The sequence below is a fragment of the Thermobia domestica genome, chromosome 13 (assembly GCF_964235325.1).
Source record: "Thermobia domestica chromosome 13, izTheDome1.hap1.1, whole genome shotgun sequence".
NCBI lineage: Eukaryota > Metazoa > Arthropoda > Insecta > Zygentoma > Lepismatidae > Thermobia > Thermobia domestica.
In genome coordinates, this window is record NC_137466.1 from 143440286 (window position 1) to 143462618 (window position 22333).

General features: G+C 35.4%; 1 protein-coding gene across 1 annotated transcript in view; it reads right to left on the reverse strand.

The window, feature by feature from the left end:
- Window positions 1–12739: 12739 nt before the first annotated feature.
- LOC145668604 (beta,beta-carotene 15,15'-dioxygenase-like) overlaps window positions 12740–22333 on the reverse strand; it is a 44924-nt gene continuing 35330 nt past the window's right edge. The window contains exons 8-10 of the mRNA XM_081736631.1: window positions 20514–20654; window positions 17688–17888; window positions 12740–13261 (exon numbers count right to left, since the gene is read on the reverse strand). Coding sequence (XP_081592757.1) covers window positions 12998–13261; window positions 17688–17888; window positions 20514–20654 — 606 coding nt within the window. The 3' untranslated portion in view covers window positions 12740–12997. The remainder of the gene's footprint in view (window positions 13262–17687; window positions 17889–20513; window positions 20655–22333) is intronic.

The following is a 22333-nucleotide window of genomic DNA, read 5'->3' on the forward strand; positions in this document are numbered from 1 at the left end:
GTTCTGGCCAGAGCTTGCTTCAAACGCATTAATTGTCGTCGATAACGTTCTCCATTCATAGTTTCACCCGGTTACAGCAGCTCATAGTACACCACACCTTTCATATCCCACCATATGCACAGCATAACCTTTGCACAGTGAATATCTCGTTTTGGTTGTGATGGACCTGGTTCACCTGGTTTCACCCAGGCCTTTTTTCGTTTAGGGTTCTCGTAATGGATCCACTTCTCATCACCCGTAATAATTCGATGCAGAAACCCCTTTCTGCTCTGTCGTTGAAGCAGCAATTCGCAAATGGTTTTTCGTCTTTCAACGTCTCTGTCTTTCAATTCATGTGGAACCCAATGTGACATCTTTTGAATCATTCCCATGGCTTTCAAGCGTTTGGAGACTGTTGTTTGATCAACGCCTAATGCTGCTGCAAGTTGTTCCTGCGTTTGACACGAATCCTGCTCGAGCAATGCTGTCAATTCTTCGTCTTGAAATTTTTTTGGCTGTCCAGCTCGCTCTTGGTCTGCCAAGCCGAAATCACCACTTCTAAACCGTGCAAACCACTTCTGACACGTTCGCTCAGCTAGAGCATGGTCACCATACACTTCCACCAAAATACGATGACTTTCAGTCGCACTTTTCTGCATGTTAAAGTAATGCAGCAGGACACCCCGCAAAAACACTTTATCAGGCACAAATTGCGCCATGTTCACTTAACTACAAACTGGTGTTGTTGACGCTTTAATCCACTGCCCTATACTACGAACGATACGCGATGACAGGGGTTTGCAACACGTGTGGATACACGGAACTGTGGGACGCTCCGTTCGTTGCGCCATCTCTTGTCCACCCGCACGAATTAATTCCTAGACCAAATATATATATATATATATAAAATATACCCCTCCCCCATGTTGTGGGGTTGTGGGCCATGGCATCGGAAGTGTCACCGTTATCTCAGTCACCCCAAAAAATGTGGATTCAGCACTAATATCGGTCATTTTCGATCATTTTTAAATATCTCTTCCTCCTCCTCCCCCAAGTTACGGGGTTGAATTTGAATTTAAACGGGATCGAAAGTATCATTGTTCATCTAAGTGACCTAGAAAATTATAAATTCGACACTGGCCATTTTCGATCATTTTATATATATTTCTCTCCCTCCTCCAAGTGGAGGGGCTGATTTTGGATTTAGGATCGGAAATGTCACTGTTAATTTCAATGATCCCGAAAACTATATATTAGACATAATATTGGTCATTTTCGATTATCATCATTATATATAGCTCCCCTCCCCTCCTCCATGCTGCGGCACACTGCGTCAGAATGTCACTGTTAATCTCAGCTACTTCTAGAACTATGGATTCGCCACTAGTATTAGTCATTTTCGATCATTTTTAAATGTCTCTCCCCCTCCCCCAACCCTACGTTGCATCGTCTAAGTGAATAGCCTAAAGCAATCCCTGCCCCCATAACTCATGTATTTTGAAAATTTGATTGAGATCGGTCAGGTAGTACAAGAGTGATGAAGTCACAAAGGCAGTCATTTTAATTTTAACTTTTTTTTACATATATCTCCCGCTCTCCCTCCCCTAGGTTGGCTCGTCAAAGTGAAACTACAGAAAACACCCAAGGTCTGACTCTCATATATATTGAAAATTTGATAGAGATTGATTGGGTGGTTCAAAAGTTATTAGGTTTTATTAGTTTTTATTTATACGTCTCCCTGTCCCCTCCCCTAGGATCTACCGTTAAAGTGAAGTTACAAAACTGTTTCCAGATCCGAACCTCATGTATCTTAAAAATTTGATTGAGATCGGTCGGATAGTTCAAGACTTTTAAGTTACAAAAATAGTCACTTTCAGTCTTATATAAATTGATTTTTATATATCTCCCCCTCCTTCTTCACCCCTACATTGCTCCGTCAAATTTAAATCATAAAAACGATCCCAGGAAATTTGATGAAGATCGGTCTCTTAAGTTTTATTTATTTTATACCCCCTCCCCTTAGTTTTACCATCAAAATGAATAGCCTAAAACCAGCCCCGCCTCGAACCTCATCCATGTTACAAATTTGATCGAGATCGGTCGGGCGGTTCAGGAGACTTGGAGTCACGAACATAGTGATTTTCAATTTTATATGTATGTGGATTACTACAACAGATGAGGGGCTTTAATCCCTTATAGAAATGTAAATTTCCGAAAATTTTTATCCTGCCGAAAAAAAGTTTATTTCCGGTTTTTTCGGAAACATTGAATTTTTGTAAAGTTTTGTTTTAACTTCTCTCAATATATTCTATCTTTTATGAGCTTTAAAATTTAGCGGTAGCGGAGGGGTGGAGCACTCACATCCGATACGTGAGGTTCCTGGTTCGATCCCAACTCTCGCCATGAGGTGAAGGAACACTGTGTGTGTGTGAGTGAGCTTTCTCGAGATTCTCCCCTTTCCGCTTACCTTCACAGCCTTCCTTAGCCTCAGAGCATAATTCTAGGACGTTAAAGTAAAAAAAAAAAAAAAAAAAAAAAAAAAAGGTACATTATTTGACATACTTTACCAGATGAACTCTTGCTTTCCCAACATTAAGTTGTATTTTTTTCAGATAACACTAGGTCAGATTATGACAGAAGTGTATCAAAAAGTAAGATGAATTTTCATTTTACTGAAAATCGTTCAGAGATAAATATCTGAAACTGTTTAATGTTTGACACATGGTATCACACTAACATTCAACATAGGAGCTGTTGTGGTCCAAACACCTATTCCAACGCGACACTAAATCGTCCATGCCCTTTGCAAAGATATGTTGTTCTAGGTTCCCTAATCCGGTAACCGCAGCCTGCTGTTGTGCTTCTTGCGATATATCGAAACTCTACTTACGAAAGTGTTTTTTTTTTTTTAGGGGTCCAAACAAATTTTAGTCGGAAGGAACTAAAACAGGGCTACACGGAGGATGGTCAAGAATTTTACAGCTGAAACTCATGATGTGTGTACAGGTCCGTTGGGCTGCATGTGGTCGTGCGTTATTGTGCTGTAACAACACCCTTCTGGTAGTGCTCTTTTCATTTCTGACGTATGGCTGGTTTCAGCCTGTCCATGGTTTGGCAGTACGTGTCACCAGCAATGTTTGTGCTTTTTACCAGAAATTCAACATGAATAACACCCCGACGGTCCTAAAACACAGTATTCATTGTTTTCTTGATAAATGTTGTTCTCTTGAATTTCTTGGCCGGCTATGACGACGGATATTTCCATGTCAATCGCTGGCGTTTTGATTCATTTCTCCATAGGAGTATTGGGGTTTCATCTTCCGTTATGATGCGATGAAGAAATGAATTTCCTTCGTGGGTATATCATGTGAGATGGGCAGGTAAATGCCTATTCAAAGGTATTTTCGATCTCACTCAGATCGTTGTTTTGGCACCCAGCGTTCATACACTTTCCTGAAGCCAACTTGGTCATGGACGATACTCTTCACTGAACATACGAGATTTGCAATGTCATGCAATCTAATTTCTTTGTCTTCGCGAATAATTGCATCCACGCCACACACATTCCTGTCGATGATGAGCGTTACTGGTCTGCCATTTCTGTCATTTTGTCACAGTCCTCCTACCACTTGCGAATGCGTTGCACTACACATACACTAATAAGAAAACGAATAACACCGCATCTCTTCATTGGAGTAATGTTCAAGTGGATGCGCCATCTTTAAATTGCTCTAGATACTAAACGGGTTGACGTAGAAGGCTCTACGAGGATGAAGTCCAGGAGGCTGAGTTCCGATGTAAACAGCTTGGGTTCCACGTACAGCTGACTTACAATAATGTAAAAGATGAAAGAAACTGAAGTCAGTATCCCTTGTATCGGGGTCTGGAAGGTTATATACGTAACAATAAAGATTTGTTAAAATCAGTGAATGACGAATTTTCTAGTAATTAGGGAAAGTATTACTACTCGTAGTTATAAAATAACGATGACACGTAAAAAAGTAGAAGAAACAATAATGTGTAGTCTGCACATAAGGCGTTGCTTTGTCGCATTTTTAACACTACTTAAAAAAAGAAAGTGGTAATATGGACTTACTTTTTGAGTACCGTAATTTCGGGCTACTTGGACCCTTAAGGGGCTACTTGGACCCATACCAAAAACTCGTTTAAAATCCCATATGCAATCCAATAATGAGTGAGTTCAGAGTTAAATCCATTAGATGGGATCATAATGCAGGCGTACACACATTGAAACTAGTTCTGTGGTAGGCTACGATTGAGCAGCATTGGTGAGAAAGGTCGTTGACGAAAAGAGTGTATTTATTGACCGCCAAACTTTTATGTGTGGACACTATTTGCAAGGAAGTGGAACCAATGCTAAGTAAACACATAAGTAGTTACACACAGGTTAATGAAACTGACATGGTAAACTTTCTCATATACAATAAGATGTGTGCGTAATTGCATTATTTATGAAGTGTGTACAGTACATATGACCTGGAAAACATGGATATTTTGTCCTACCACATCTTTTGTTAATTTTATCCCACCCCATTCTTTGTTATCCTTATCAATGAAAAATAAAGGTCTGTTGTCACGTGTCACACAAGTAAGGACTTTTCATTATTTCCTTAAGGATACCGGTACAAAATGGCGCATCAATATAAAAGATTACCTGCAGGTCGAAAATATGCTGATTTTTCATAACAGCTTGAAGAATGTTTACCAGCAATTCAGTCGGGGAAAATGTCGCAAAAAGAAACAGAAGCTCACTTCAAGATTAGTCGTTCCACCATAGAAAGAAGATTAAAGAACAAGTCAAGGCAGAATCCGGGCCATCTGAAAGTGTTCACTGAAGAAAAAGAATTAGCCTTCGCTAGTCATCTTGATAAAGTTTGTGATTTCTGATTCCTCGTTAATTAACTTGATTTCAGATTTATTGTGAAGTCCTATTTAGCCATGCATGGGAGAACTGTCATTGCCTTCTAAGACAATCTTCCCAGTCGAGATTGGGTGAAGTTATTTTAGAAACTGCACCTCCAGTCAACGACTAGATTCACTGCTAATATAGATAGGGCTAGTGCAGCTGTAGAAGAAAACGTAATCAGGTATTACAGTCATTATATTTGATAGTACACCTTAACATGTTCTCTTTGTGGTTTGCAGTAGCCTAAATAAAAAGAGTTGTTCTTGGAACACCTACGTCCTACTTAGTTACAGAGCACATTTCAATGGTTTTCTGTAGGAAAATATGGGGGTGGGTTCAAGTAGCCCGAACGCGAGTCTTACTTGGACCCATTTTTTACAATAATAGCCTGTGCTTTGTTTTCAATATATGTAACTAAAACTGTCCTCGATATGTACAATAAAGCCTGTAGTTCCACTTAATATGGGTTATGACAATAATTTTCGAGTTTTCGTGGATGAAAACAGGTTGAAAGAACGAATTTATTGCAAAATTGGGTCCAAGTAGCCCGCATCTACGGTATTGTATTTTTAATAGTTCTGAAATCAGAAGCTCGAAATTATCTATATATAATTGTTAACGTTAAAAGAAAATTTAAATTGATTTTCAGTGTATAGGAAAGTTTGTTGTACAGGGTCAAGTAAAAAAAAAAAAAAAATGAAATTATGACTCGACTGATTATTTCACAAATGATATTTCTGAATTGAACTAAAAACGTTTTGTTACTGTTTTCAAATGATTTGCCCAATGTCAACCTATTCTTCCCCACTGTCGACAATACGCGGTTTTTCTGAAGGCATTTTAATGGCGCAAGCTGTTTCCCGAAATTTCCAACCCACAGCGGGAATGTATTGCACTTGGGAACACTGAGATTCCGATGAATATAGAATTGCCGGCGAAATGTATGCTGAGTAACAATCACTAACCCATTGTTTTTAAGAAATATCTGCAAGATGAATGCTCGATGTTCTGCCGATCAAATCTCCATGGCGACTGAAATGAGTTGAGTTGATTACAATGTCACGGTTAACCTCAGCAATGACGTCTGCACAGAACTGACATAAAAATATGAAGGAAAATGAAAAATAAAGATTCCAGTTACACTAGTCGTGAATACGGCTCTCAGATATCTGAAAGAAAATAACCTTTAAATGGTAGATGCAGTATGTTTCATAATTAATTGTTATAAGTGAAATACTTTGAATTATAGTTCAGCTCGGAAATAAAAGAGCATACGTGAAATAATCAGCCTGGTCTCACTTTCAATTTAAAAACCGTCAGGTTTTTCAGCCGGCCCCTGTACTGTCAATTGCACACAAATACTATTTTTTCCCCTTAACTGTTCTGTAAATGTTCTTTGTTATGTATAAAATTAGCTTCAGAAAATTAAGATATAGTGACCAAGTAAGATTCATATACGTAGTTCGTATCTATGGAAGATAAGTAATATCCCCGGCAATTTCATGAAGAAATCGGCAAGTTTTTTTTTTTTAACATTAGTTATTTATTTATTTTCGTTTTTAGAAAAAGAATTTTACTAAGAAGTTAGTTGTTCAATTTTTCAATTTTAGAATCCTTGTACCTAAAGAGCAAGACGTTTTCATAAAATGATTCGATCATCGTGCGAACAACTTAACGTCTTGAAAAGAGTCATAGACTGAGTGACTGAAACCGTACAGGAAAACTCGACGAACGCAATAAAAATGTTAGGTCCACACTACCACATTTTGAAATAATGTTGCTTAGGGCACATTTGTTGAAACAAAGCGTAAGAAACACGTACAAAGGTAGAGTTTCATATGTATATTAGCGCTCATTCCAATCAGAAAATAATTATTTCATGGTTCTTATTCAAATTTTAAACTTTGTCAGGTAAGCTCTTTTCTGTCCTTAAAAATATGCTACATATAAGCGGGAACTGAGGAGTCTGTTTGCACTGAGGCTCACGAACTAGTACAAAAGAAGGAGCATTTGTGAATCCTCGTTTTATATATACAAAGAATATCATGTGAAGACTTTTGAAAACAAAATATGGTCTCACACCTCTTTAAGAGGCTGTATCCTAATAATCGCTTAAAGAACACAGCATTTTTAGTTTCAAATCAAGATAACTACATTGCTTTTTAAGGGGATATGGATGTCAAAGACGTTTTCAAAATATACTAATATGTTGTACACTCAACGATAGGGCTAGTATAGTTGTTTGCAATTAATTCCTATCTGATATACCCGTAAGGAGTGTCTAAACAAAATTAAATTATTTTCGCGCATATTATAAATCATTCATCCATTTGTCAAACATAGAAAAATCATTCAGTTTTGTTCGTGGATTCTAAAGTTATATCGGGTGGTGGTTCAGCACATAAAGCATTACTATATACAGTCATAGGCGCCGACTTGAAGAAAATATTGGGGGGGGGGGGCAAACAATGAACATAATCACATTCAGCCGTTTTCTATCAACTGTTTGATGAAGCCCTTCTTATTTCCCCCTCCAAGTTCTCGGTCCGCTACTCCGCTTCATCCTCTCCTTCCTCGACTGGATTATATTGGAGGGGCGAGGACCCCACCTTTAAATATTGGGGGGGGCAAAAGTGTCCTGCCCTCCCAAAGTCGGCCCCTATGTATACAGTAGTGTATACTTGTTAATTGTACAAGTTGATCTATCAAGTACTATTTTCTTGTTTGGAAAATTATCTGACACATTTCTCTCTAAACATGTGTTCCTTAAGCTACTGTATTCATTAATATATAGTAGATATATTGCCTCAGATACATTGTAGATATAATAACATGGAGTTATATTTGGTCTAGGAATTAATTCGTGCGGTTGGTACGCACACATTGAAGCTGTATTACAAACAAAAAATACATAAATACCTTAAGAAAAATATTGTCCATCGCTAGCCACCACTTTCGCCCACCTGTCAGGCAATGTACGGATTCCGTGGCGAAAGAAGTCCTCATCCTTGGAAGCGATCCAGTCAGAGACCCATGTTTCGATATCTTCTGAAGAAGTAAACCGCTGTCCAATCAAATCGTTGTTCATGCAATCGAACAAGTAGTAGTCCGAAGGAGCAACGTCTGGTGAATACGGCGGGTGGGGTAAAACTTCCCATCCGACATTTTCTAAATAGGTTTTGACCGGTTTTGCGACATGTGGGCGAGCGTTATCATGTTGAACAATAAGTTTATCATGTCTCTTCTCCCATTCTGGTCGTGTTCTGGCCAGAGCTTGCTTCAAACGCATTAATTGTCGTCGATAACGTTCTCCATTCATAGTTTCACCCGGTTGCAGCAGCTCATAGTACACCACACCTTTCATATCCCACCATATGCACAGCATAACCTTTGTACAGTGAATATCTCGTTTTGGTTGTGATGGACCTGGTTCACCTGGTTTCACCCAGGCCTTTTTTCGTTTAGGGTTCTCGTAATGGATCCACTTCTCATCACCCGTAATAATTCGATGCAGAAACCCCTTTCTGCTCTGTCGTTGAAGCAGCAATTCGCAAATGGTTTTTCGTCTTTCAACGTCTCTGTCTTTCAATTCATGTGGAACCCAATGTGACATCTTTTGAATCATTCCCATGGCTTTCAAGCGTTTGGAGACTGTTGTTTGATCAACGCCTAATGCTGCTGCAAGTTGTTCCTGCGTTTGACACGAATCCTGCTCGAGCAATGCTGTCAATTCTTCGTCTTGAAATTTTTTTGGCTGTCCAGCTCGCTCTTGGTCTGCCAAGCCGAAATCACCACTTCTAAACCGTGCAAACCACTTCTGACACGTTCGCTCAGCTAGAGCATGGTCACCATACACTTCCACCAAAATACGATGACTTTCAGTCGCACTTTTCTGCATGTTAAAGTAATGCAGCAGGACACCCCGCAAAAACACTTTATCAGGCACAAATTGCGCCATGTTCACTTAACTACAAACTGGTGTTGTTGACGCTTTAATCCACTGCCCTATACTACGAACGATACGCGATGACAGGGGTTTGCAACACATGTGTGGATACACGGAACTGTGGGACGCTCCGTTCGTTGCGCCATCTCTTGTCCACCCGCACGAATTAATTCCTAGACCAAATACTATAACTAGTTGATCAATTTCCATGTGAAAAGGACACAGCAGGTTGTAAACTTTAAGTAATGAAGTCTTTATTTAATGAATACGTCTATTTTTGCTCCTGAGAATATATTCTTGTATCCTCTGGGTATGTTTGTGTGTGTGTTCTAGGGTGAACTCTGCCACTAGCACACATGTAGAAAAGCCATTCGATTTTATCCAACAATAAGTATATGTATGTAACAGGAATAGGACATTGTATTAAATTTGCTACTCAAATTTAGTTTTGCAACGAGAGTATAACAAATCACTGTACGAAGAAATAGAAACTAAAAATTCAGTTCTTTTTGTTAAGTATTTTGTTACTTTCCTGGTCTTGGAAAAAACGGATTTTTCTCAAAATCTCGTTGTTTTTTTTTTCGGTTTTTTTTCGATCCTTTACAACATTAATCCTGGTATCTCTGGCCCGTTTCGAATTATGGATCGGAAAAAAAATGAGAGAAAATTGTTCATGATATTCTGTCATTTAGTTTCAGTTTTATCAACGCAGTAGATTACAACTGTCTTTTACCGTAGTATACCCGGTTAAAGTTAAATTAAAGAAAGAAAGAAGAAAAAAAAAAAAAACAGATTACAGTGATAATGAGTCATAACGTGAATTGTAAGATTCTAAATGCAATAAATATCATTAGTATACTGTTCCATGAAGTATCCTCATTTAAGAAATCTTACAGGAAGGGTATTAATAACCGTTCTCGCACCCATAGATTACGACAAGGAATGCTATTCTCATATTAATTTTAAATTTGTAAACTACTTTGATATTAACGTGCAAAGAGTGAAAAAGTGACTGATTGGACCAGGGCTCAAACCTGGAATCTCCGGCATACCGTGCCAATACGTTAATCACTACGCTACCCAGTCCGCTTCTCAGAACAGCCACTCACACTTCGGGTTCGAGTCCAGGTCCAGTCGGTCACTTTTTCACTCTTTGTACGTTATTGAATTCACACCATTGAGGATATGGTGTGTTAAAATAAAATCAGTTATTTCATCTTTCATTAATCTCTATACTTTGACATTAGTTGCGAGGATAAGAATTTTTGCATTCCAGGGAATCACTCTTAACGATTTCCAATGTTCACAGTGACCATGTAACATGACAAATCAGGAATACCCAGCCTCAGGGAAATGCTTGCAGTACTTCCTATCAAAAGAGAACTAAGTTAAGAGTAAATCGTTTTTAAAGAGACGCACTAAATTCTGATGAGTATCATTGTTCTGGAGATTTCCTATATTTATTTTTGGGCGAAGCCTGTGAAATCTGCAATGTATTTTTTTAAGCTGAAAAGAAGTGGGTATATATAATTCGTGAGATCTCTTCCGTGAGCTTTTTCTAGTACCTGGGTCAATTATTTTCTCGTAAGGAAGAAAGGATTTACTGCAAGTATTAGTGATATTCAGAGATGCACATGATTTTACTTCTCCCTGCCTCTTTGAGTCCTAAATAATACGCTGGCTGTCAGCAAGAAAAGTTGTGTATGTTTAGTCAAATCTCTAGTTATGAATATAAACTAGTTATGATAATCTTACAGTATTTTCACTTCTCTTATCCTGTGTGAATTATTTTAGAAAATGTGAGAACCAATGTTGAGACAAGTCAGCACACTTAGTTGGATGGATACCTCATCTCAGTGGCAGTAATAGTACATAGTTTAGAGAAATTTCTTGTTGGTTGTCTTTTTCAGCAAAATAATAACGACACTTGGTGAATTTTGTCTGTAAAATGAAAATGCTGTTCGTAGGTTTGCAGTATTTCTTAGCTAGCATGAAGATTCTTACTAAAGAGAAAAAAAAAGCTAATATTGTAATCAGTGGCGTAACTACATTTTTATGCCCCCCGCAAGAGAATACCCAGGACCCAGGGTCCCCTGCTTTAGCAACATTTTTTTTTTTTTAATGATAGATATAATAAATAACCATACTTACCTGTATCAGTGAATAATGAGTTAAATGCATGCAACTACAAGGCTTAAATATTTCCTAGGAATGGAAACCACTTTGTTACACATATAATCTATTCAATAAGCTTCAGCATGGAAGATGACTTAACCTCTTTGCACTCAGTGACATCAATTTTCGTGAAGAGTAGCAGGAATTAACTGAATGGTTTTCTTGCTTTTCTGTCAGCAAAATCCTTTATAATTCTTGTACATCCATTTTTTCAGCTTCGTCCGCATTTATTGAGAGAAGTGCTAGATTACTTAATCGATTTTGGCCCATTGTGCTTCTCATAGAGTTTGTCATTAATTTCAATTTTGAGAACGAGCTTTCCTCAGAACTGAGAGACACGGAGCGTCAAAAACAATAAATACACGGTAATAAGTTCGAAAAGCTAGACTCCAACGACATATTTCACAATTAAAATCCTTGTTAGGTCAAACACAGAGTTCTGAACACTTATTTCAGATTTCAGCTGTTTCACAAAGCAAATTACTTCCATCGGGAACGAAGAATCAATATCAGAACTGTAAGTTGTTTAAAGTATCTGTGCCCTTCTTAGAATTTCATCATCAGTGAGATGAATTATATTGGCAGGAAACAAAAAGGAAATTCGGATACTGTATCACGCAACGATGTAAAACGACAATGTAACTGTGAAATTAGTATGTCAAATAGTTTAATATAGATGTTAATTCTAAAGTTTGATTCACTGTCACTGAGACGACTATATTCGCACAACTCCTCAAAATACCGTTTGACGTTTTTGAATCGTTTACATCTAAATTATATCTGAACATTTCACTTTTCACACAGTTTAATTGCTTCCTCCTTCAAATTCTTGTAGTCACCCCTTTTCTCTTTTAAGCTGTTTACACACTTTTCAAGAGCCGACACTCCTATTTCAAGGTCACAAAGATTTCCCTGAAGTAATTTAGATACTATATGTACTTCCGATAGTACCGTGGACATTATCACTATAAGAAATACAAATTCAAAATTGTCTATTGATTCTATCAAGCGGTTAGCTTCACTTCTTTCATTTGCAATCTCACTGATTAGAGAAACTTTCTTCAATGCCTTATATATATATTTCAGGAAATCTGAGCTTTACTGCCATCAACGATATCAACCTTCCAGCGCAACAAGTTGGATTAAGTCTTTTTAATGTAACTTCTGATTCTCCCGTTATTGACGATGATGTTGGTTCCACCTAGAGGCTAGGATGAATTGCCCCCTTGGAAGTGTCGCCCTCTCGCATTGTGGGGTTTCGCGCTATAGTAGTTACGCCCCTGATTGTAATATTTTCTTTGGTACTGTAGTTCAAAAAGGACTATAACATGTCCTGGTTTTCTAATCCAGAGTTTGCTAGCTTTTAGCGTATGTATCGCCCCAAATGCCTCACAATGCTAGGTCAACATGGAAGACTTAAATTCTTAAGTATTTCGAATCTTGTTAGGTGTTAAGGCTTAAAACGTATTTAAAATAGTAATAATACCAATAATAATTTGTGTCTTATTTATAAAATTGACCAGAAAACCTCAAATAGACGAAGCAATATAATCAGGAATGACAAAAGCTGACGATTGCCTTGCATATTATTCAGTTCCGGAATGGGTTCGATTTGTATTGGATGGTGATTCAAAATAATACCTATTAATATGTTCAAAGTTAGCCGCTTAAGACTATGGTAATAGCGCAAGGAATATCAAAGATGTTTTTAATATATTGTATTTATTTTCAATATTCCCTTCAGAATATTTACAAAAGTTATTACGTAAACAATAACAAGTAATGTGACTTAAAAGAAAATGTCTATGTATCAAAAATTGAATTTGAGTTCAAACATTCTTCAAATAAATTACTTAACATTCAGAATATTATGCAATACTATAAATACATAAGAACTAAGATGACTTATTCTAAATGAATGTGTAGAACTGTACAGAATATTTACATGTGACTTAATGACATTTTAAAGATTAAGATGGTAAGAAAAGTCCATGAATTGAGGCTGGAATATCAACGGTTACTTCTGCTCTTGCTATTTCGGTTAAGTCTTTAGCATTCAAAATAATAAGGAAATCGGGAGTGTCTTTGCGGACGTCAGTAGCACATGCCAAAAGAATACCATCATCTTCACCTGTTGTTCCAGGGATTTGAACAAACTGAACTTCACCTGGATATGTATATTCATTCTCTTTCCATGTTATAGCTTGTTTTGTTTCAGTATCCACTTTCACAATCTGAAAGAAAATATGAATAAATAAATAAATAAAATAAGAATTTTAGGAGGTCCAAACAAATGGATCAAAAGATTGCGATCTTGGCCAAGAATTTTAGGAATGATCCCAAAAAATGCACCAAAACATTGCGATCTTAGCCAATAATTAGTTTTTGGATCAGGGGGTCACAAAATTTTTGAACGACCCCTAAATCGAGTTTTCATATTTTCTATGGAATAAGCACATCATATTGAGTGAAGTGATAGTTTGGGTTTTGCTACACTGTATGTAGTTCTCCAGATATAAGGAGTACAAGAAAATTTTTAATTGAAATATAGTGGATTTTTTGATCCAATGCACAGTGGGTCAGAAAACCTAAAACGTCGCGCATAACCTAATTTTTCAAGGTGAATGTTTTGTGATAAGTAACACTGACATAGTTTGACAAAACTCCAAAGCTTAAAACGCAGTATGAATTTCCTCTGTAGCTTTACAGATGCCCTGTCTGTATGCATTTAAAGTGAAGCTTGTTTGAGTATTTGTATGACATGAAGAATGTGATTTTCGTAAGTAAAATCGTAGGTCATATTCAGTAGCTAATAAAAGCAAAATGGCAAAAGGAATTCAGGCGAGCTTTGGATATAGTATCAGTATGGGTTATTACTGAGTGTTCCAATTATTATTACATGCATTAATCATATACATTGCAAATGTGCAGAATGAATACTGGATGATGTAAATGAAACTGTGCAAGTTCTTGTAATCAAAATCAGTAGTTACAATATTTGACTTTCAAAAAATGTACCACGATGTACACCTGAAATACAAACATTGTTGAAGTCTAGAATATGTAAGGTGTAATATGTGAAAACTATAGCTGCCCATGTGTGTCCCTATACAAATGGCACTGAAAAATGTATCATGTGGTGATGGGTGTTAAAATTACCGTTTTTGTAAGAAGCTAGCAACAGTAGTAAAGATAAGTCTTACACGTTTACAAACGACACGATGCTGACAAATATATATAAATAACGTGATGGTAATGCACTGTGAAAAGATAATGTGATTTGTACTTTTGGAATTAATTTTCTTTCTTATCTTTAGAAGTGTAAACATGGAATATAAGCCAACATATCGAGTCCTGTTCAACATACTCTTTGAGAAAGCCAGTCATTCACAGTTTACAAAGACAAAGTACCTTGAAAGTCGTGTGATAGAAGTACTAGGCATAGAAGCAAATAAAAAAATTAAGGACAATATTTCATCTACAATAAGGTTGTTTTCCTCAAAGGTGTTTCAGAAATGGAAGGCGAGTAACAGGATAAAAGATAGGTTTTACACATAAATCGATAGTGCACAGAGGCCCATTAATATTGATACCTTTAAGTTTGGATTATTGACTATCCACGCATGGATTTTATTTTTTTATTTTTTTTATTTTTTATTTATTTATTTATTTATTTATTTTTGAATGCCTTGTACACGTCTCGTATCGGCTTGATATCAAGAAATGGCAAGTTAGGAAAGCAGATAAACAAAAATTCACAATAAGAAAGAAAATGATACGTGCAAGATTCAAATCTGAAATGGCTCTTTTGGCGGACCAATCCAAGCCTGATGGAAGTGGGACATCAAACGATAGGAATACGGCACGAAGATTTTTTCAAGATCCAAATCTGTCTACAATTACTGGGATTGATGAGGTTTGGTGTTGTACTGGGAGTTATTTCTTGCGGATTTGACATAAATGTTCCTGCATTCGATGAGTATGCCTTTCAGACTGCCAAGGTGTTCGTCGAGACGTATACGTGGCATTACATGCCTGCGTCTGTGCATAAAATTTCGCTTCCTGGTCCTTGTATAATTTCTGCTGCATTATTTCATATTGGATAATTAAACGAAGAAGCTCAGAAAGCACGAAATAAAGACGTGCATCTATTCAGGCAGTATCATTGCAGAAAATTCACACGATATGCAACAAACGAAGATCTGATTTTAAACGTACTACATCGGACCCTGTCATTTCCTCAGTGAAACGTCTGCAAAACAAGAGAAACAAACTTTCAACAGCAATGCTAGCTCTCCTGGTGGAGACTTCTCACATTACAGCAACAGAAGACAGCGACAGCTCTGTGAGTGACAATGAATACAGTAATGACTGAAACAACACCCACTGATAGTGAGAACATGGTGATATGTGTAATTAACTTATGATAATTCAATATTTTACGTACAGTCTAACTTACTGTACAGTCTAACTTAGATTTATACTGTAGAATTGCTTATCCGCATTTTTCCTGCATAACACCTGTGTTTTTGTGAAAGTATTATGTGATGTCTAATCACATAAAGCATAGGTTTCAAACATTATTAAATTTATAATTTCATAATATATTTTATGTGCCACCAGAGTGCACTGACCTATTTATCTTGTAATACTGATTCACATATCGTCATATCACATATTTCATCCCCATCTCGTACAATTTTCTACATGTTAAAATACCAGATTTTCCGTAAATCTAATTCACTATGTTTCTTAATTTTCTTTCATTTTTAACCATATAAAAAGAATCACAATTATTGGACAATAGTACATTAATTATGCGCACAAAATTGCCAATTTTGGCCCACTGTGCAATGATCCAATAAATTTATTGTGTTAACATAAATTGGTGGTGAATGCAATTCTAAAGACCGGCAGTTGTGATGAAATAAAACAAAAACTGGCAAACTAAATTTTTAAAATGGCAATTTTATATTATAAAAATGAATATATTCATTGTATTTTTATATCATTAATTAAAAAAAAAACAACCTCACATTAAATGTGTTAATCTACAATAAGTATTTTTAATAGCACTAATTAATAAGTTTGATTCTAAGAGTATCAATACCTAGAACATATCAACAGAAAAAGTTGCAAATCATAGAAATACAGTATCACAAATATAAAAATGCCGAGAAAATACATTAATGAATACCGTAACCAAAAATTACGTGAAGAAGAAAAGTAAGAAAGAAAATAAAACTCAGTTCATATTGAGTAAACCCTACCCTAACACTTGACAAAGCAGTCATGCCATATAATACGTAGTTCATTTGTGATTTCGTGATATCATAAGCATTTTCTTTAGGTTATTCACACACACAGATGGATGCATTAGGATGCATTTGCGATCTAAAAACGATCGTTCAGCGTCTTTACCGATGTGACAGAATAATCTCAAAAACAAGTCACATTCTTAAAATTCATGGTAACATCAACCATGTTTTCCACGTATTTGGTTAATTAACAGTAATTCATCCTTCCATTTCATATTTCACAGGTGATCTGTATTCCACGACAACAGCGAGTAATGTGAGTTGTATTTCCGATACAAAAGTAAACAAAACTTAAGAAGTAACCATAAAAAAGTATATATGGCCAATGGCCACAAAAAAGACGTTTTATTCACGATTTCTTCTTAAAATAGCAAAACATGGTACTCGTACATAAGGTATCTATGGTAAAATTTGACTTCTACATGAATTGACCAATTAATGCTGATTTTCCCTATCTTATAGTAAATTAGATTCTAATTAGCTGACTTTTCTCCCCTAGTAACATTAATTGAAATTTGAAACATACACAATATTTTGGTTTCTCGTTTGGAATACTCGTTGACGCGAAGCTTAAAATTCAGTAGAATTTCTGATTCTCTCCTAAAATTACCAGTAAATCAGTTTTCTCAAAGTCGAAACGTACTTAAATAACTTGATTTGCACCCGAAAATGGTGGATTCACCACATTTGATGGAAATCTTTAGAAAAGTCTTGTCTTTGTGTTCTCAAAACGAATTTGCTTCCGCATGCTTTTTTCCAAAGAAAAAAACCTCTTCAAAGCTTTCTCGCACTTTTGTGTTTGCGCTATTTCTTAACTTTTTTCTAAGTCGAGACCTAGCTAAATCGTTTTTACATAACCTAAAATGGTAAATTCTCTTCACTTTATGAACTGGATTGGTAACCAGAAGAATGAAAATAAATTATCCAATTTTTCGAACACTGGCACCTTCCTCCATCTTCTACTGTGTTAGCGTCTCACGATGAATATTTGGAGAGTTTCCGCTTCTTTTTCTGCATCAAAATTACTGTATTACTTTGAAAAATACAGTATTTTGATATCCTACGAAACAAGTATAGTAGTACCGTATATTGAGAACTGAGTTACTTCAATTTACGGAATTGTTAAGTACCTTATTTTATTTTATTTTTATTTATTCTTTTAAAAATTAACTTTCTTAATGTGTCTTCCTTATATACCTCTCATATAATTTCATATTCAATCTGGGTTTTCGGAGACCAGCACGTTATATAAAATATCAATCTATCGATTATACCGCAACAAAAGGAGATTAATGTGCCACTTTGTGGTTTAAGTATTTTCATCTAAAAAATATATACTCACCGAATTTCTGAATGGACCTGGATCATAGAAACCAGCAGCATAATAATAGCGGTACTTTTTCCCCACGAATTTTTTGTTGACAACAGGTAGCTCATATCCAGGCTCCGAAAGACAGTCTGGGGTTAGCATAATCGTGTCGCCTTTCTTAACTGCTGTTGCTTTACTTTTTAGTTTCACAAGATTCACTCCAGTTGGGACATTCTGAAATAAAATTAATTACCATTACTTGTGCAAATGAATAGTGTGGTATGTAAAGTTGGCAGATTTAAAGTCAGTGGTGACAAAATGATATACAGGGCCGCATTAAATGCTAAAAAGAATGCGATTAGGAACTTAGGTACTAAAATAGACTAATAAATAAGATCCAAGGCAAAAGGAGGAAATTAAAAAAAAATAATAATAAATATAATGAAAATTAATTAATGTAGATAATATTGAAGAGTGTTCGTGTGTAGCAGAAGGTAACGCGGCTGGTACGCGTGGTTAACCGAAAAAGATATGAGAACCATTAAACCTTAGTCTCACGTGATTCGAATGCTCAACAGAGAATTGTACGGAAGAAGAAATAAAGAAGTTGAAGAGCAATACCTTGGATTTAGGAGGGGTAAAGGTACATGGCATGCCCTATTGGCTTATTGAACGAAATCAATTTTATTTTTAATAGGAAAGAGCATCGAAGTATAGCATTTATTGAGCTAGAAATAACTTTGAATCATGTAACGATGAAACTTTGATGAAGTTCTAAAGAACGTTGAGATGGAATGGAAAGGTCAGAATGAGTCAACAAGTCACAGTAAGGGAAGAAGTGAAAGAATGAAGTGCAGTTGGAAAAGAAGGTGACGCTCTCTTAAAAGCTTTCACTGACGTTTAATATGAATATAGTGTTAAAAGAAAGAATGAAGAATAATCTGAAAACGATATTTCAGTGAAAGGTGAAAAGATTATATGACTCTTACGAAACTAGAACCAAAAATTATCTTGATGTAAAAAAGCATGGGGAAAAGATTGAAGACTAAATGTTGTAAACAAACAAAACCAATGGTGGCTTTAGCAAGGTACTCTTTATCAATTACTGTGTATATATATAAAACAGATGAGCAGGTGTTATTAGTGAAGATATGAAATGTAAACGGGAAATAAAATCAAGCATAGGAATAACAAACTAAGGGTTTAGGAAAAAGAAAAGTGTATTTCATGTGTCTTCAAATAACGAGTTAAGGAAAAGTATCGTTTTATTTATTATTTATTTTTAATGTGGAGTATTATTTTCTGTAACATGGAAAAATGACACTACACAAAAGCAATGAAAAGCAATAAGATTCTTGAAAATATATGTGATAAGCAAAATAAATTGGGTAGAATGAAAACATAATAACAAAGTACTGGGAAAAGAAAAAGAATTTATAAATATTTAAAATAAGAAGAGGAACTATTGTTTAAAGCATTACTGTAATTGAAATTTTATACTGAAGGACATGGTAGAAGATAATATTGCAATTAAAGGATTAAAGAGAAGTTCTCTTACGGTAGTAGAAAGAGGTTGCCAAGTTACAGTGCGGAAGTTTTTGAATTTACTCGGCAAATTGTTTGTTAATAATTGTAGAATGTGTATAATGACAATGTATAAAATAAATGGTAATCACGTGTAAGATCAGAAATAATAATTTTTACATATCGACAAAATACAGACTTTACAAAGCATATTAGAATAATCATACTGAGAGGTACGAAGTCAATAATAAAATAATCTCAAAATTCGTCTTTCTTTCAAAATGAATAAAAATAAATATTAAGGAAACCAATAGTGTAATCTTATAACTATTTTACACAATGAAACAAAATCAAATATTATTTTTTGTATTGTAAGTTCAAAGTAGTTTATTTATTTTATTTTTATTTTAGTTAATATATTTATGTTTACTACTTTTTTAAATCAAGGATGTTATGAGAACTTACATGTTAAATGTAATAAGAAAAAATATCTCACACACAATGCTGTGCCCTGGAAAATCAGCGCCTGAGGCGAGAGTATACGACGGTGCCCCCGTACATATGAGGGAGGTCAACAGACCAGCCGCGAAGCGCCATCATGGTTGGCGTGAAGCGTAAGAAAACTTTCCAAAATAAACCCTGCTTTTTTTAGCACTTTTTATTACTTTTTCCTTCCATTTTATATATGTGCACATGCATTTTCCTAACATATTCCAAGTATTTTTTCCTCTCTTTCTTTCTTTCTTTTCTTTTTCCTCCCGAATTTTGTGCCCCTTCCTTCGGCTCTCGGGGACGACACCCCGCTTGCCCTTCCACTGGCACGGAACTACTCGCACATTATTATTAAACCTGACCTTATAATGCCTGTATTTTTTATCCAGTAAAATTATTTTAGGAATTCTGTTCCCGTCATCGGTTCCATGTACGATGAGACAACTAACACCAAGAACTCAACATATCTAATTTTAAATGCGCAGAAGCTATAACTTCTTCACAACAAAATAGATTATAATCACTCTTCCCTAACCGTTCACAGAATATAAACAGTGTCGTATTTCATATGTCTCCATAATTTCTATGTATTTTAAAATTAATTAATAAAGTATGAGAGTTCTTGGCACTAGTTGCTTCATCGTATATCGTAACCGAAGAAGGGTATAAGGGAGTTCCTGAAATAATCACTTGCTAAATATATAGGAAAAGGAATGAAGACGTACTAAAGGAAGCTAGTATTCTATTCCGATGAATTTCTCTCCTAGCTTTGTTATGGGCTGTGATTGGCATTAGTATAATTGTTTATGTTGCGATGTACTAATGCATGAACTGGTAACTTACCAATGAATCTGTAGGGAGAGGAAGAACAAATCTCCTTCCAAATGCTGGATCTTTCCCGTCAAATTCAGACGCTCTCAACTTCTTAAGGTATAACTTGTCCATAATGTCAGGAGTATCATAAGCATTAATGTCAACCACAAGCTACACAAAAATAAATAAATAAAAGTAAGATTTAACTTAGAATAATATATTAAAGAAGCTTGAAATTTGATTTTCCAAATATAATCCACATTGTAAATATAGTTTTTTTTTTTTTTTTTTTTTTTTTTTTAACCTCTTATGAACAAAATTAATAGAGTTCACATTTGTTTCAAGAAACAATTAAAGGTAAATTGATTAAGATAAAGTAGTAACGATCGCGTAGAACTTCTAATAATTAATTAACAATATAACAAAATAATGAGTAAGTGTCAATATTGCTAAAAGTCACTATTGGGTAGATAGCAGTCTGAGCCTTCCACTTTACAAGAGTGTCACGACATAACAATGACACAAAACAGCGCTATTAAAACAGTAATACCCAAAACAGCGCTATTCAAACATCAATACACAATATAGCGATGATATGCAATAGCAATAGCCTCTTTAAGCTTTGCTATTATTGGCTTTTATTGTAATGTGTCATCATTGATTTGAGAGGCGCTGCGTTTTGTGTCGCTGTTATAGGCCATTGCTTTAATAATACATTATTCCTGTCACTCTTTTAACATGTACCCAAGAATTTGTTATAAATCGAATTTTAATCTCTACCGTATACTAATTTGCAGTTTGAAAACAATACATATCTTGTCAACTTGAAGCTCCAACAACAAAATAATTTATATTCTAATAATTCTATTAATCCTAATAATTCCTATTCTAACTGTCATTTCTCCTGTCCAATAAGAAAAGTAATGGACATGGTCATTGCAAGATAGAACTCTGAGAATGAATGTACTGAAAGTTAACTATGATCCCATCTAATTTAAACAATGTATTGTATATCCAGAGATGATTCAATTAGTATTAGCGTATCAGTAGCTCATATCATTTTAAACAACAACTTCTACATTATTGTAATAAATTGAACCACTTCGTAGCTAGCAGTATAACCAGTGTCAAAGAACTGATTTTTATGTAATAATCTCCTTCTGCCCTCGAAGAATTTTAAAAGCTGGAAAGCAAAGCAAGCACATGTTTTGTTTTATTTTATTCAAATAAAAATAAAATTCATTATCTACATGTTACGAAAAAGAAAAGAATAACTTATTTGTTACAGAAAAAGATAAACTAAAATTTTGAACCGTCAATAGTCATATTGCTTTTTCGACAACTTTCCCGCGTAAATATAATTTCCAATTCTTATGCAGATGCACGAAGTTTGCGTTACTTTGCGCCCTAGAAAACAGACATTTTGGAATTACTATTTTAAATTTAATTCGCAAAGCAGAAGTCTACTAAAGTTATTCAAATATTCCCGTGAATTTTTCGTGCCAATTACTGTATTTTGCACGAAACACCCGCATACAGTACCCGGTGTTCATGCGATTCACATCTGTTTTTAAGTTGTAATATTCATATCTTATACAATATTGGTGTTGAAAAGCAATAATTAACTCAAAAAGCAAGTAACGAATGACAAGTATCCAATAATTGGAATATATTGGTTTGTTGATAAATATGGAATTAACGTCCTTTTCCGGTACCGAGACTAGACGGGACGTGGGCTTACAACTTTACGTGGAATCCGAACAACATGAGCTCCCACCGAGAATCAAACCTGGGGTCAAACTTAACCATATCCTTACAGGGAACTTGTTCATTAAAGTACTTGTTCAATC